The following is a 17846-nucleotide window of genomic DNA, read 5'->3' as shown; positions in this document are numbered from 1 at the left end:
AAGAAATAAATTAGTATAATTTCTATATAATTAGTAATAAAAAAAATTCAAATCTTGAAGTAGCTTAACACCACCAAGTCATAACTATGATCCGCCCCTGGTGTCACGTATTTCCTTATTATAGCACCAGGTTGCTTTATTTTGTGACGGAGTGATTGCACGTGTTGTTCGGGAAGATATTTTGACAATTACGTTACAACGTTTTTGATATACCTAATTAATTGCATGAAATATAATTGCTTTGTTAATTTAGCATTGTACGATTGGTGTTGTCATGAGATAAGCAATCAAATGACTTGCGTCGACTTGTTAGGTAATCTACTTATAAACAATACTATATATACATAAAATTTCCACCGACATTCATATCTAATATGATCTTGTTTCTTCTTCTGAGAACTCAATTTTCTCAAGCACGTTGTCACCTAACGAGAAGTATGGAACTAATGAGATGTATATTCCCTAAAGATTTTATTTTCACAAATAAACCATCCTATTTTATTCATGGACCTGATACCTGGCATATCCCACCAGCACACAAATTAAAAAATAGAGAAGGCGTCGATATTTTGTGAAATAAATATACCTTTTTTTTTTCAAGAACGACAGAACCAATCTAACCACCCGAATCAATTCAAATTTGTTTTATTACAAGTTCACAGTCAATTTGGTAGAAGGATGTCACACGTAGGTTTGTGATTGTTCCAATTTATTAGATAAATATTTTACATAGGCATTATTTATTGCTAACATATAAAAAAATAAGCTGGAGATTCTAAATTTGCTCGACGATCTTAATAAAAAAAGGGCGTCTTCAAATACTAGCTGCCTAGCATGAAAAACGTTGTCCCTAGATATTTTCGGTTGTTTTTGAATTAATCAAAAATAGAGCTAATTTTGGATTAGCTCCACTATTTTCAATTCTTGTTGATCCAAACATAAATTAGCAAATTGAGTTAGCTCAAGAATAGCTCTACTCTACTAACCCATAGAAATGGTGGGTTAGCAAGAATAGAGCTTGTGAGGTTAGTGATATTAATAAAATATTTGATTCTTCTCAATTAGAGTTAGTTTAAAGAGTAAAGCTAGGGTGTGATGTGCTCACCAAGAAAGTTTGGTGAGCACAACTCCAAAAGTATATTGGATCGACTTTAAATATCGAATTCAAACCGTTGAAATCCATGTACTTCATGAGTGATGCATGTACACGCAAAATTTTGAAAGTTTCAAGTTTATTTGCTACAATATCAAGCGGTCAAAGGAATGAACATTTTATAAGTTAATTTATAAGTTGTTTTATATATTCAATTTTTATAATTTCTTTGACCGCTTGACCTTGTAGCAAATAAACTCGAAACTTTCAAAATTTTGCATGTACATGCATCACTCATAAAGTACATGAATTTTAACGGTTTGGATTCGGCATTTAAAGTTGATCCGATATACTTTTGAAGTTGTGCTCACCAAGCTCTCCTGGTGAGCACATCACACCCTAACTTTACTCTAGTTTAAATATTAAATTAGTATTAAATAAAATATCTGATTAGTATTAAATATAATATAATATTATATTAGATTAGTATTAAATAAACTATTAGTTTAAATATTAAATTAAATATAATATTATTTTAAAATGTAGATTATTATTAAATAAATATAATATTAAATTAGATTAATATTAAATAAAATGTTAGATTAAATGTAATATAATATTAGTTTAAATGTTAAATGTAATATAATATTCATTTAAATATTAAATGTAATATAATATTAATTTAAATATTAGATTAGTATTAAATAACTATAATATACAATTAGATTAATATTAAATAAAATATTACATTAAATATAATATATTATTAATTTCAATATTTAATGTAATATAATATTAGTTTAAATATTAATATAAATAAAATATAAAATATCATATTACTTTAAATATTAATATAATATAATATAATATAATATAATATAATATTGATTTAAATATTAAATGTAATATAATATTAGTTTAATTATTAGATTAGTATTAAATAAAATATTAATTAGCATTAAATAAATAGATATCAGATTTAATTAGATTAGGTTAATCACTATTTTATTTATTCTCTCCATCGCTATTCTAAACATACAATCCAAACGACATTTTTACTAATCCGAATAGTCCAAAGTTAGTGCTATTCTCAAACCATTCGGGTTAGCACTATTCTCAACCACTAACTCAAAATCGCTATTCTTGCACTAATTCTTGTCCAATCCAAATGTACCACCAAACATGGACGGAAACTTTTATATTTTTATAAAATTCAATAAAAAAGTTTATCGGAAAAGTGTTTTGTTATTTGAAACATGCATTATTCATCGATTCACCTTTTTTTTAATTGCATCCATTTTATTATTTTATATTTCATATATTTGCTTAATTATATGTTATTGTTATTATTTTATATGTTTATATATTTTTAAATGTTATTTTTTAGTTTGATATATTTATATTTAAATATCACCCTGCCTCATTGATTGGATCACCGCAGAAAAACAAAAATGCTAAGGAACCAAATTGTTAAATCTGAAATGTAAAGGAACCAAATTAATGATTCGGTTCATCTATAGATCAAAAACAAAAATCAAATATCGTTCTCAAAATAATATTTAATGAAATTTTATAATAAAAAAAGAAAAAAAAAATCTGAAACAGTGACTGATGAGGGAACGCACACCGGGGTTATTTCGATAATATTTCCAACAATTTCAATATATTAATATTTTCAACACAAAAAAATAGTATGTTTCCAATAGTTTCCAATAATCCTCATTGGTACTTGTTGCCAATAAGCCTGTCTCGGTAACAAAAAGAAAAAAGAAAAAGAAAAAAACAATCCAGTCTGGGCCCAATATCAGAATGGATTAAACCTTTGGGGCACTTAATAAATGCTTGATTCGGCCTCAAAGGCTCAAACCTTTGGCGCACTTAATTTTAAAAACAAGTTGGAGCAAAACTAGGGGCTTCGTCGCAGGAAATAGGAGGAACAGTTGGATCATAACTGATCTTGGTAGCCTCCGCCAAGACTTTAAGATAACAAAAACAGTTGGATGATCGATCAGAAGTCGGAACCGTCATATTGGAAAAATTGGCACTATTCAGAAAAGCATGGGCATTCTGATCATCTCCATACATGGATTTATCTAAATTTTGCTTATTATTTTCTTTAAAAGGTGGTTTATATGAAATTTGCTTTCCAAGTTTGTGGTCCCCTACCGATCGGTTATGTATTTTCTCCTTTGACATTTTGTAGACATATTTAGTTATATTTTTATTGAAACTTTTAATATATATAGTAGATATTTGCCTATCAAAATAACAAAATTTATTATTTACTTTACAAAATTCAAATGTAATTAATTGATGGTGAAAAGGCAGTATGAAATCCTTCCACTTGTGAGAGGGCAATATGAAAAAGAAAGATTATTTATTTCTGTCTTAGTTTTAGTTTTTGTGAACTTTTAATTTAATTGTGAACATTAAAAAAAAAATTGAACTGTCTAATTCTTTTATTAATGGTTGGAGATTAAGTCAGTCAAAATTTTTAATATTCACAACGGATTTTAAACATACGACCATCTACGCAAAGAGTATTGTTTTTACTACTAAATCAAAGACTGATTCTCAACTGTCTTGAAGTATTTGACCTAACTGATACCATTTGTTTCAAAGTTTCAGCGTTGAATGCAGCGAGAGGTATTAGAATCATTTGATAGACTATGAAACTCTCATCTCCAGGGGCGGAGCTACTGTATATCAGGGGTAGGCAGCTGCCTACCCCTGGAATTAAAAAAAAAATTTGGACCAGGTTTTCTAATGGGCCTGAAAAAGTCTGCCTACCCCTGAATTTAAATCTGCCTACCCCTGGCCCAATTTTTTCACAACCCAGAACGCTTCCTTCACTTTGCTTCTGGCTCCGCTCCGTTAGCAAATAGAACCAACCACTCTTCCTTCGCTCCGCTGCAGCCTCCACGCACGCGAGACGCGACTGCCTCCGCGGCTCCGCCTAACCCTAAACCGCGCTACTGCCTCTCCGCTCCCCGCTCCTGACCTCCGCTCCGTGACCACTGACCACACCTCTCTAACCTCCTCTCTGACCTTCTGGCCTCCGCTCCGTGACCACTGACCACGCCTCTCTGACCTCGGTAAGCTATTTCTACAATTTGTTTTAATTTGACCTGACTTTCATAACTTTCTGATATACCATGCCAGTACGGCAGTACCATGTGATTCATTTTGATTGTATGCTAGTGGATTTGGGGATTGTCCTTTGTTTAATTAATTATATGAAGTCAAAATTTCAACTTGTAATTTTCCTATCTAAGTCACCTGACATAAATCATAGTTTCCATTGTATCATTGGAATTTTGGTATGTTGTTAGGACGCAGTTTATACCAGTGATTATGTTACATTGTTTCTGTCAAAAATTTGAGACCTGGGTTAACTATGTCATCCTGCACCGATTTAATATTGGGACTAGAAATTGGTATTTGTACAATTTAATATTCAAATGAAGGATTTATCTTTGCTGGCATGGCATGCATCATGCCCAAATTAAATTCATTAATTTATGTTTTTTGTTGGTATTTTTCTATACAAGTATGACACTCATTGGTTCTAGTATATTAATTTAATTTTGAATCTGAGTAGTTTCATATTAAGTAGATAAGAAACCTAATTGGTAAGAAACCGAATGGAACTGTACTGAGATGAATTGCATTGAGAAATTCTATAAGGCGAATGGAACTGTACTATCATATCAATTTAGAAAGTTTTTTTATTTGTAATTTTCTTTCTTTAAATTTGTCAATTAGAGAATGGAGAGATTCTATAAGAAGGAATCTAAAGTTCCAGTTGCTTCATCTTCACAAGGATCACGACAAGTCGGGTCTAGCTTAATGCTTTATCTTCTTTAAATTATGCAACGATGGCAAAATATGAAGTGTCGTAAATGAGTGCTCCCTCGATTGGCTTGACTATGTAACATTAATATATTTCTTTTTTTATATGTAAACGAATATTTGTTATAAACTTTTGACTTAGTTGAATCTTTTGATGTTCAATTATATATATTGACTTCTTGTTTATTTTGATTGGTATTGTAGTTTTTGTTATGTTGAAATTTTTTTTTTTTTTTGCAACTATATATATTCCGCCTATCCCTGACAAAATTCTTGGCTACGCCACTGCTCATCTCAATAAGGAAAAGTGAGCACGTCCGAAGAATACTGGGCCAAAATTGTGGCCTGATGTACCGTTCAAAATTGTTCAAATTATTATGTAATTAATCTACACAAATATAGAAGCAACACAAAGGAATCACAGATCGAACGGTTCCAAACTAACATCTAACATCTACACCCCGCTTCCTTGAATACGAGAAATTAATGCAACCAAATAATGGTCGAAGGGGTCCACGTGTGATATCATTTCTCCAGTCTTGCTCCGATATTTCATATATAGTCTTGTATCGTATCGCCGTATCGATACCTATATTGTATTGCTTTGAAAATTGCAATATCATCATATCTGTGTCGTATTTGAAAAATTAGGCAAGCAAAAAATAAATGAAATAAAAATCCTTTTTTTTAGGTGTAATAGATGATGTATTTTGCTAAGTGGTGGGAAAGATTTCATTAGAAAACTGAACATGTACAATTTCTCATGAAACTTTTTACCGAACTTAAATTCTACACAGCTCATGGATCTTTAAAATCACACTGCTGAAGTTCTGATTTGATTTTTTTTTTTTTTTTAAATTTACCAAACGAGTATTAAGTGATAGAAAGCGAGAATGAATCAGCTGGCATAAAAGCATACCTTATTTTAGCCAATAATATAATGCATGGCATTTCCTTCGACATTATAGATATTTGGGTTACATAAAAAGGAAACATGAAAGCTATGTAGTTTGATAAAAGAGATGAGACGTGGGAGATTTCCGAGAGCATCTAATTAAAATGGATGCATTTTTAAATATAGCTGAAGTATCTCGTTTCAATTTGTTATTGAAAATTATACAAGTTGCTGTAATTTCGAACTAGCCTTCCTCGACCGTGATTTATATTAATATAATCTACTCATTTAGGATAGTTGTCATATTATATACATTTTAGATGAAAATATTAAAATCTCTTTAGAAATTTTTTTTTTAAAAGTTATTGTTTGATAAACAAATTTAAAAAAAAAATCACAATCATTTTAAAACTAGTATATATTTGCTATATATTTACTACCGCCCAAACGCTGCGCGGATTGGTAAATAAAAAAAAAGCTGATCGCCCAAACGTTGAGCAGTTTGGTAAAAAAAAAAAACTGACCGCCCCAACGTCGAGCAGTCGGGATATTTTTAAAATTAATTTGAAAACGAGGGTAGATTTGATTTTTCTTTTTTAGGATATTAATAAAAATCACGGCTTCCTCGATTAGATGGTCCAAAATGATTCAATTTTTTTTTTCAACCGAAAAATGCTGTTGATAAAATCATCGTCCGAAGTTTTATAATGTAATGACTAATTAGTAATGACCCAACTGGCCGACAGACCGAAAATGGTCGTGTACCAAGGCAAGTAAAGGTAAATTTTATAAATGGTTAAAAAAAAAAAAAAAAAAAAAAGGGTCACGGTTATAATCGCTCTAAACCAGTCTGCCAAAAACCACCAAAGCCAACATGAAAATAATATTATAAAGCGAGCCCAACATAATTCCATGGCCTGGATAAAAAACAATAATGTCGCAGCCTGTTGTTATACTTAGGCCCGTAAAATCCACTAACGAACCCGCCAACGCCACAGTTTTGAGAAGAAACCTGTCAAAAGTAGAAGGGGAAAAATAAATAAGGCCAGATTATCATTGCCGAAGATGCAAAATTGAGTTGAAAGACTGAAACCTGCTACTGCATTCTTTATTCGGACAAATATCTAATAGTTTTTTTTTTTTTTTTGACGAAGCAAATGTTTGTAGTTGAGACAAGTATAATATTCAGGTTTGTAGATGGATTAGATTCATTTTGTTGTTGTATTTAATTCCATCAGTAATTAATGAAATGTCGATTTTTTTATTTGTAATATTTTAAAAAAATATAATTTAAACTTGTAGTGTCAAAACAGTGAAGTACCGGAATGTAGCGCATATGCAACCTAGACACTACCAGCGGACTCTGCATTTTTCTCGGAAAGAAATGCAGCTCCTCGGATGTGTTTCTCTCAAAAAATGGCAGTGTATCGTTTTCTGTAGAAGATTTATCAAGATCATTGCTTGAGATTAGTTCATTGGATGTCGAGGTAGCACAACTTCTTAGACAAAACTCAGAATTCAATTTTCTTGTACAAAACATGGATTAAATAAGGGATTGTAGATTGTTTTTTTTTTTTTTGCTCTCTTTTTTCATTATTTTTGTATTGTATTCTTTTAGTAAAAATAAAAGATCGTAAAACTCGATTCTTTTGAGAGGCAATTTTTTGTTAGCCCAAAAGATTTGGATTTTTCTTCTCTGTAAATATTATTAAAGTGTGCAGCTTGGAGTGGAGTGAGTCGGGTTTGCTTGATTGAAGAGCTAATTTAGACAAAATTGAAGAGAAGTTAATACAGGAACTGCTGCTGGTTCACTACATCAAGCTCATCTAGAAGAGATAGACTAGCTTAGTTAGTTAGTGATTGATTGTAATTAAGGAATGCTGTTAGGCAGTTAGACAAATGGTTAGATAGTTAGACATTTGGTTAGTGTCTTGATACACAACCTATATAAACAGTTATTGTACTCTATTCAGTAATCAATAAAGATCATTTTCTCTCAATTCTTGAATCTTCCATTTACCAGTAAATGGTTTCATGGTACCAGAGCACTCCACTCTAATCTCTCTCTCTCTTTCTCTTAATCTCAGTAAGACACAATGTCTACTGACGAATCTCCTGTATCCAATGTCATCCCTTCTTCTTCCGCAAGCACCGAATCAGTTACTCACATCACCATACCAGTTTCAATCAAGCTTGATCGAAACAATTATCTGACCTGGAAATCACAGATAGAGCCCATAGTTGATGGATTTGATCTCACGAATCATCTCGATGAGAATTTCAAGGTTCCAGATCAGAAAGTTCAAATCGGCAATCAATTGGTTGAGAATCTGATTTTTCACAGATGGCGCAAGCAAGATAGGCTGTTGCTAGGGTGGCTGAGATCGACAATCACTGGCAATATCTTGTCTCAATATGTCGCGTGTCAGACTTCTTCTTCTCTCTGGAGCTCATTATAGCGTGTATACTCGGCCGTCTCATCAGCGAGAATAATAGAACTTAGGCGAATGCTTCAATCCACCACATGAGGGGGGCTTCCGTGCAATGAATATTTTGAGAAGATGCGAAATGTCGTTGATCAGCTAGAAGCAGCCGGAGAACCAGTTTCGGAGGCAGACTTGGTTCGCTATATCCTGAATGGATTAGGAGCGGAGTTTAATTCGTTCGTGGTAACCATCACCACCCGAGAAAAATCTATCTCCATCTCTGATCTCCATGCCTTCTTGCTTACTCACGAGAAGCTGATCGAAACTCAACAAGGTTTATCTAATCTCTCTACTTCTTCTCTTCCATCTTCTCAAAACCCCTCTGCTTACTATTCTAACCCACGCCCCAGATCGGGTCCGCCTAGACCCGGTTACAATCAGAGATCCACTAATGGAGGTTCACGCCCCAATTCCCAAAACCGTCACCATTATACCCATTCACAGACCACTGCTCCTATTCTCTCTAACCCTCCTCACAGGCCGAACCAAGCAGTATTTCAGCCCAATAATCCTCAAACCAGGCCATATAATCCTGACAGAGCTGAGATATGTCAATTATGCTCCAAGAGATGTCACATTGCAAAAAACTGCTGGTACATAACTGATTACGTGCCCCAACAGAACCAAGCTACTTTTCAGTCACATCTTGTTCACACCACAAAGCACCAGCTCAAGCACTAGCGACTCAACATGCCAATTCTTACTCGAGTCCCGAATGGTTCCTTGACTCGGGCGCCACTCATCATGTGACCAATAACCTCAATTCTTTTTCTTCTTACATGCCATATGAGGGTTTTGACACCCTTCATATTGGTAATGGCACCGGTATGGAAATTCAAAACATCGGTTCTACTCAATTAAAATTCTCTAATTATTCCTTTTTGTTGAAAGATGTCTTGCATGTCCCATCTTTTACAAAAAATCTCTTGAGTCTCTCTAACCTCTTACGAGATAATGACATTTTAATTGAGTTTGGTTCTAATTTTTGTGAGATAAAGGAGCGCCGCACTTTGAGGACTATCCTTCAAGTTCGGCATCTTAATGGCCTCTACATGGTTTCTCCCTCGTCTTCTTCACCTCAAGCTTGCTTTGGAGAGTGGGTTTCAGCCGACCTATGGCACACTCGTCTTGGGCATCCTTCTTCAATGACTACCTTGAAGATTTTACATGAGAATAGTTTACCTTGTATCTCTCAATAAAATTTCCTTATGCCATCATTAATTTTACTTCTAACTTAAGCCAAGGATTAAACGAGGTATGTCTGGAAACTTTCCAAGGCGGTCTACCTTCAGTATTCCTTCGGCATCAAAACCTCATTCAATTCTTTTACAGATCTACTCCATAATTGATTTCTAAAACATTAAATCTATTTACCAATTAAATAGACTAATATAACATGTTTATGCCTCGTTTCCAAATCTCAGTTGGAATGTAGCTGAGTGAGAAGATCGATTAGGAATGGTTGCCTTGGAGTATCAAACAAATGATACCTCTATCGGTTATCCACCAGGACTAACCGGAGAGAGATTTATTTCTTTTGCTAGAAATACCGTAAACTGCGGTTTTCTGCAAAAACACTATTCACCAAAATAAATATATTTACAACTCGAAGTTATTTCGTTTCGCTAAAAAGCAAAAACAGAAATACCGCGAAATTCACAAAAATATATTATTTCCGAATCTCGTAACAACCGAAACCGTAAAAGAGAGAAAAGATAGAAACTCGAATCGATCAGACAATCGGATATGAATGTGAATTAGTGATTTTTCTCTTTCACCTCACCCCTCTATTTATAGGCATTTGAGGAGGTTCGTCAATGACCAAAATGCCCCTCAAGTTCGGCCTATTTACCAAAATGCCATGCCACCTTTCATGCCACCTTGCATGACACTTTAGGGTGTAGAAGCATGGAGAAGAGTGTGGAAGGTGGTGTGTCATAATTAGTAAAAGGCTTTATAAATTGGGTTTTGACTTTGGGCTTTTAATTTTAATTAAGGCTTTGATTATTTTTGGGCTTTAAACCTATAATTCAAATCCATAATTAACAATTAAAATCCAAATCAAATATATATATAATTGTCATGTACAATTATATTTCTTTTCGGTTGTTGTTCGGTAACTTTTATACAACGTAACGTGTACGTTTATAAATTAACCATTGTTTCTGCTTGTTATTTTTATATGACATTTATAATTTAATTATAACACGTATAATTAATTATAACCATCTTAATATTAATTATAATCAATTTACAATTAATCAGTAAGATTCTCCGAGTAGCTCCTATATGGTGTGACTCAATAGGATCTGTGTTATGTTGGTAAATAGAATTAAAACTGTTTTAACTTCTATAATCATAGGAGGCATCTAGCAGTATACACTATGACCATCCAATTACATAGATGATGCTGTACTGTACAATATCACGATCCAGTAAATAATTTACTTGTGTCAGTTCTTTTGTCACATAGCTATCAGATCAGTTTCAAGGTAGATGTGTGTCATCCTTGCTAACTTAATCTTTTCTTGATCTTGAGTAGATTATCAAATATAATTACTCTTGTAATTATACCGCATGCAGATAATCTAACTCTACCAAGGGGCCCAGTGATGCTATAGCTCGTACAAAATACGAAGGATAATAATACTTTTGGTAAACCGTCACTTCCTCAGCTAAGCTATACATACGGAAGTGCTACCGTTATGGCTACTTTTTACGGACAGCGTTAGATAACACTTATACTTACACATCTCTTAGTAGGGATGATGAATACCTCATACTTTAGAACTTGATACTAAATGAAAACATTAATGACACGAACACAATTCTATTTAATGTTTCATTCGGGGTCTGTCAAATACCATGTTCCTAGAACATGTATCTATGTGATTAAAATGACATCTCGTGTCAATGGTTTGTAAAACTTAACCATCTTTTAATCCACATACTAACCTTGTAACGGTTAATTAGTGTTCCTGTTAATTACCTTGGTTAGTGACCTCTTAAGAATATATATAATCTTTATTATGGAGTTTCACAATTCCAGTCATGAACTCGAAATGATCCATAATACAATAATATTTAAGGCAACAAAATGATTTATAATTAAACATTCAATTCATGAACAAAGCTTTATGATAAATTATCGTATTATTGACTTCTAAATTATTACAAACTAACACAATGATGATGAGAGACACTGAGGATGCGGAGGAGTGACAGTGGGGCTGTACAGAAGAGAGCTAGTGGTGTGGAAGAGAGAATGGTTTTGAAGAGCAACGAATAGAGCAAAAGTTTGGGGGAGACCAAGAGACGGGAAGGAAAGAATCTCATGATAAAAGTAAATTTAGTGAGAGGGTAAATTGAGGGGAGGGGGGGGGGGGGGGGGGGGGGGGAGGGGATTTTGACTTGGGTGGGTCTCAGAAGGGTATTTTGTCAAGAATTAAGTGAGAGGGTATTTTGTTTAAATTTTTTCAAAAGTGGGGCATTTTGTAAAATTTTCCATTTACAAGACTGATAGCCGTTGGAGAGAGAAGAAGAGAGGGAGAGATAGGTGCTGAATTTATTTTCTAAAACCTATATTGCATGAATATGGGTACGAGCATATCGGATACGATATGGATACAACGATATAGAAATACAAATACGGGTACGAGATAATATATAAAGTATTAGGCTAACATAGCTTGAGACAATTGGGGGTGTCTATGGGTACGGTACCGATCAGGTGGAGGTATTTTCATAATCATACCTATTAAAATTGACTTTATCTATATCTTATCTATACCTATTAAAAATTGACTTTATCCTACCCTATCCTTATCCGTTAATATTACTGCGTAACAAAACGATAGCGAGTAATAACGGATATTACTAATATAATAATTAGTTTTATTATATTTTACAAATTAAACATCAAAAACTCATTCATTTCACATATATGTAATTGTATTTCTAATAAAAATAAAAATAAAAATAAATGTGCAATCAATTTCAAATAAATTATTTTTTATAAAGGAAGAAAATTCAAAAACACGAATATATATTTAGGTGGGTTGGAAATTGAATTGAATATATATATTTAAATTTTATAATTACCTTATAGGACAACGGATACAAAATAATCATTACCCATACTCCTATCCATTTGGTTAACGAAAAAAAATATTATCCATATACCCAATAAGCTAGCGAAAAAAAAAATCTTATCAATACCCACCTTGTTGAATACTATACGGATTAGATAAACAACTAAAAAGGTACCATTGACACCCCTAGAGACAATACTTTGCAATAGAGATGGCAACGAATCAAACCGAATCGAACCTACCTTAGTTTGAGTTTGATTTGCATAAGATTCGAACCGAACTGGGTTTGATTTGTTTCGAATCAAACGAATTTTGAATTGAATTAATTCCGAACTACATATTTTTCTAATCGAATTACGAACTAATTTTTTTTAGCAGCCATAATTATACCGGTAGTTTATACATTAATTTTCTTTTTGCGGGACAATTCACACAGTTTTTTTTACCTTTCACGAATTCACACTAATGGATTATGAGCTAGTTTATTAGTTGTTAGCTGCTATAATCCTGCCAACTGAGCATAGACAAGTGCAAGACTGATAGTTGCTACATTAACTCTCACAATTGCCACTACGGTACTCAAAAAAGAGCTTCAGTGTAACATTTTTAAGTTGAAAAATTATTTATGAAAAAATACATCACAACAAATAATCGTAAAAAGAGGATTAAGTACAAGAACTGAGTGTTTTGAGAGCCAGGGAGCGTCGGCTAGGTTAAATTATAACTCTTTATCTTGGGTTCTAATTTCATTAGGTAAATAAATGGCTGATGTTATTATGAGATTCGAACCATAAAAGTTCGCGAACCTATTTCGATCGAATCAGACCTAGTTTGAATTTGGTTTGACTTAATTTTGAACCGAACCTGATTTGGTTCGTTTCAGTTCGAACTAATTTTGAATCGAATTAACTCGAATCAAATCCAAATCAAACTCAAATCAAATCACGAACTACGAATTTTTTTGCCAGCCCTACTTTCCAGCCTCCCAAGCTTTTCAAAAAAGAAATAATAATTTATTTCCTAAGACAACAAATATGGGATAGAACAAAAAAGGAATGGAAGATGGGAGGTAGATTTGCAAAATTCCCTTGTGTACTGCTTCATGTCCACGAGTGGTATATCTCCCACGGTCATGCCATCCATGTATCTCCAACGGTCTTTAGATTCTGCTCATTTGTCATTATTGAAGTCTTATCTATTTGATTTGATTTCGATTAATATAGTTCTTATTAGTTGATAGTCTTTGGAATACTTAGAATCCGCTGGCTTGTGTTTTGGTCAGGAAAATAAATCTAAATGGCTCAACCACATTGTTTATATAAATCGATACAAGAAATTTCTATACATTAACAGATTACACTATTCAAGAGCTCTCCAATTTTAATATGTACATTGCAACGGGCTCATGTTTTTTTTTTTTTTTAATTTCTGTTTAGTTTCCATTAAGTGTTAAGAGAAACGTGTGGATTCATGGATCATACTAATCTACACTTTTGTCTCTACAGTTAAGAAACCAGGGATAATTATGATATTAATTTTTTTATTATATATTAAAATTATTCTCAGTTGTATATTGACAAAGAAAATGCATCTCTTCGCTTTTCTAATGCAGATTGTCACAAGAAATTCAATTTTGGTATGGTGCTGAAAGGAGAACTAAAATATAATTAATTTGAGCCTTAAAATGTACTGACCTCAAAAAGATAAATTTACTAAAAAAACTATACATTTTAGTCAAGTAATTGTTGTTTTTACTAACAGTATAGTTAGCCATAGTTCAGTAATCAGTTAAGTAGTTATTTTAGTTTATAAATTTAAGAAAATTAAAGTATATATAGATAAAATATAAGGTTAATTATCTAAAAGTGTCAGGGGTTGGATTTCAAGGGTTTGGTCAATATACAGCCCAGTAGTTATGGATGTGGATAATACGGGTCAGATTAAAAACTCATTAAAAAAAATGAAACGACTCATGGGTTGATATGTAAATATAATAAAGTCTTCTCTAAATTCCAAAAATAGGGAGTTGTAGTTATCTATGACAATAAAAAGACACCAATCTCCTTATAAAGATCAAACGAAATAAAACTGTTGACGGCATGCTCTCCTCTTGTAGGTGTGTCATTTTTTTTAAAGTTACATAGTATTTTTGAAAAATTATTTTCAGCCTTCAAATTTGTTCTTCGATTTAAAATGGATATTTTATAAATTAAAATTATTTTTAATAGAAAAGTCAATAAATTGGATAAATTTGTGAGTTTTTTAAATTTAGAAGGGTAAATGTGATATTATGAATTTTAGAGGGGACAATTCGTAATAGTGATTTTTTAAGGCTATAGAAGAAATTCTCCAAAAAGGAACACTAGTGGAAAAACATGAATCATGATCGGCCTATCTGGATTGGTTTTCTGAATAAAACCGATCCTAGAAACTAATCAGATCGGGTTTTTTAGTCAACCAATCCTAATTTGTGAACTATCAGGATCAGTTTTTTATAAAATCGATCCTAATAGTTGAACTATTAGGATCAGTTGTTTAGAAAAAACTGATCCTGATAGTATCAGGATCGGTTATTTATAAACAACCGATCCTAATATGTAATTCATGTTAGTAGGTTTTCTTGTAACTTAATTTTTTTCATGTTATATGTAATTTAGTATTTTTTTTTTTCATGTTACATGTACCAAAATTTTAATATTTCTAAAGCATGTCATAATATTGGTTTCTAAAGTATTAATATTTCTTAAGCAAGTCATAAATTATTTTAATAAATAACCTTATAATTATCTAATAAATTATTTCATAAAATTTATCTTATAAATTAGAACATAAAGAAGGTAATATATTATATTAGAAATTAACTTATAAGTTATTGTATCTTACAAATTGTTCCTAAAAGATGGGTTATTTTTTAAAATAAATTATCTTATTAAATATAAGTTACAAAAATTTGTAACATCAAATAAGTATATAAAAAGTCAGATATTTATTTATTTTTTATATTTTTAATCCAATAAAGAAATAATAAAATTAATTAGAAGAATTTTTTTTTTAAGTATCTGGATCAGTTCTGTCTAAACAACCGATCCAAATAACTATTTGGATCGGTTCTCTGTTAAAAACCGATCCAGATGTTATTTTTCTTTCAAATTTTCTTTTCATGTTATAAAAGTAAATTACATATAAAAACAGAGAGCAAAATGTTACCTTGATTTATTTAGAATTGTTGCATGTCATGGTAGTTATTATAGTGGTTGCTATGGCCAATCATACACAGATACATGTCAGTGTTGCTATTAGTGTCAATAGTTATTAATTGTTGACGACTGTTAATTGGTTGATACTAGTTGTACTTAATTACATGTCTGCCAATTCTTGTACGTGTTAACAAATTAAGAAATATAATTCTGAGGAAAATGAATTTTATTGAATGTTATTTTTTAAATTTATTCTGTATATTTATACAAACTAATTAAGGCTCAAGGAGCCGTTATTGTAACATTGGTTTTGTTTCTGAAATACATACAAGGACATATTCTCTTCTTCTTCTTTTTTAATTCTAGCCCTTAATCTACGACGATGATTAATCTCAGATTGTAAATTAATATCCATCAAATATTCTTCTTTTATTTTATTAATTTCTATGAATAAAAAAATTCTCCTTGTTTATATCCATTTTCTTTCTTGGTAAAAATTTATTTTGTAAATTATTTTAATATGTTATTCTAATAAAATTCTTAAACAAGATTACTTCCTAAAAATTATTTTGTAAATAGTGTTATGTGGTTGAGTTGGCGATCTTTTCTTTTGTTGTAATATACTATTTCTGTTGTTTTAATGAAGTTAATTTATCAGCAAAACAATGCATATATTCTCGATAGAAAATTCTCCGTAACAAATATAATCCATAAAAAATTATCTAATAAAAAGAACAACATCTCAGACATAATTTTAAAAAACAAATATCAGAACTTTCATTATAAACAAAAACAACCATAAAAAAAATGAAGTAAAAAGAATATTATTATTATACACATGTCCATTTTAGTAAAAAGAATACATAACTACTAAAAATACACATGTCCATTTTAGTATGGTGATTGTCGAGGAAGAAGGTGTCAATAAGGTGTGTTACCATAAAATGGTGCAATTGTATCCCTCCTCATTTATTATTATTATAATTAATCATGTTAATACAAATATAAACCTGTGGGAAAAATTTAGACACTAAGATTATGACTGGAAATACAACATGCATGTGAAATAGAAAATATAAATTGTAAAGTAAAAAAAAATAAGGATGAGTAGACGGTTTTAATTATTAGGTTCACTTTCACTTCGAGATAAGTTAAAGCTGATCGATGGTTGGTAGGTCCAAATAGAATAAGGAATTCAAGCCTTAATTATTTTATCAAATACGGATTATAATCATGTCAGTTTAACATTTAAAATTAGGCCTCTAAATGTAAACCACCTATTTTTGTTGCTTAAGAGTAATTAGTCCTCTAATGATTTCACTGTCAGTGACTCTTTTTTTTTCAAATCCAAATTCTAAAAAAAAAAAAAAACTTTTAGGATCGGTTATTAAAAAAAAACTGATCCTCAAAGTTTTTTTTTTTAAGAATTTGGATCTGAAAAAAAAACTTTTAGGATCGGTTATTAAAAAAAAACCGATCCTAAAAGTTTTTTTTTTTTTTAGAATTAGGATCGGTTGTTTAGAGAGAATCGATCCTGATAGTATCAGGATCGGTTGTTTAGAGAGAATCGATCCTGATAGTATCAGGATCGGTTTTTAGAGAGAACTGATCCTAATGCTTATGTAGCGCTAGGGTTTATTTTTGTTTCGCGCCTCTGTACTGATCCAAAATATTTGAGTCTATTTGAGTCTCGTTTCGCGCCTCTGTACTGATCTAAAATATTTGAGTCTATTTGAGTCTCAACTCATCCCCCTCTCTCTCTCCCTCTCCTCTGTGTCTCTCTCTTTCTCTATCTCCGTCTCTCCCTCTCCTCCGTGTTTCTCTCTCTCTGTCTCCTTCTCTCCCTCTCAAAGCCGCTCTCCCTCTCGCCTCATCCTCTCCGCTCAATAAGCTTTACTATTAATTTTAGATTTATTAACAAAGTGGATTTGCATGTGATTTAAGAGCTTTGATGTTAATTTTGTCTTCCATTTGCAAATTTTATTTTGAACGTTACCTTGTTGGTATTTTTTCAGGCTTGCAAATTGAAGTTAGGGGATTTCAATGGTGCTCTATTAGATACTATTTTGCAATTCGTGAGAGGGAGGGTCATGCTAAGGCTTATTTTCGGCAAGGACAGGTTCTGAAATTTATTTGATATTTGTGTTTTTGGTGCCAAAATTCTGAAATTTATTTGATATTTGAGTTTTTGGTGCCAAAATTTATTTATATTTATCTAAAGCTTTAGTTTAG

The 17846-nt window shown here is 31.8% G+C and overlaps 1 protein-coding gene across 1 annotated transcript; it reads left to right on the top strand.

Annotated features, from left to right (window-relative positions):
- The first annotated feature begins 8401 nt into the window (after positions 1 to 8401).
- Positions 8402 to 9007, top strand: LOC144555621 (uncharacterized). Its single transcript, XM_078304018.1, has one exon. The coding sequence runs from the start codon at positions 8402 to 8404 to the stop codon at positions 9005 to 9007; it is 606 nt and encodes a 201-aa protein (XP_078160144.1).
- The last annotated feature ends 8839 nt before the right edge of the window (positions 9008 to 17846 follow it).

Source organism: Carex rostrata, chromosome 6, assembly GCF_964058835.1.
Source record: "Carex rostrata chromosome 6, lpCarRost1.2, whole genome shotgun sequence".
In the NCBI taxonomy this organism is placed as follows: domain Eukaryota; kingdom Viridiplantae; phylum Streptophyta; class Magnoliopsida; order Poales; family Cyperaceae; genus Carex; species Carex rostrata.
The sequence above is the reverse complement of the archived record's forward strand: the minus strand, read 5'-3'. Positions and strand labels throughout refer to the sequence as shown.

What these genes read in the sequence shown, in the direction of transcription:
- LOC144555621 (XM_078304018.1), top strand. Translation starts at nt 8,402, where the DNA reads ATGCGAAATGTCGTTGATCAGCTAGAAGCAGCCGGAGAACCAGTTTCG.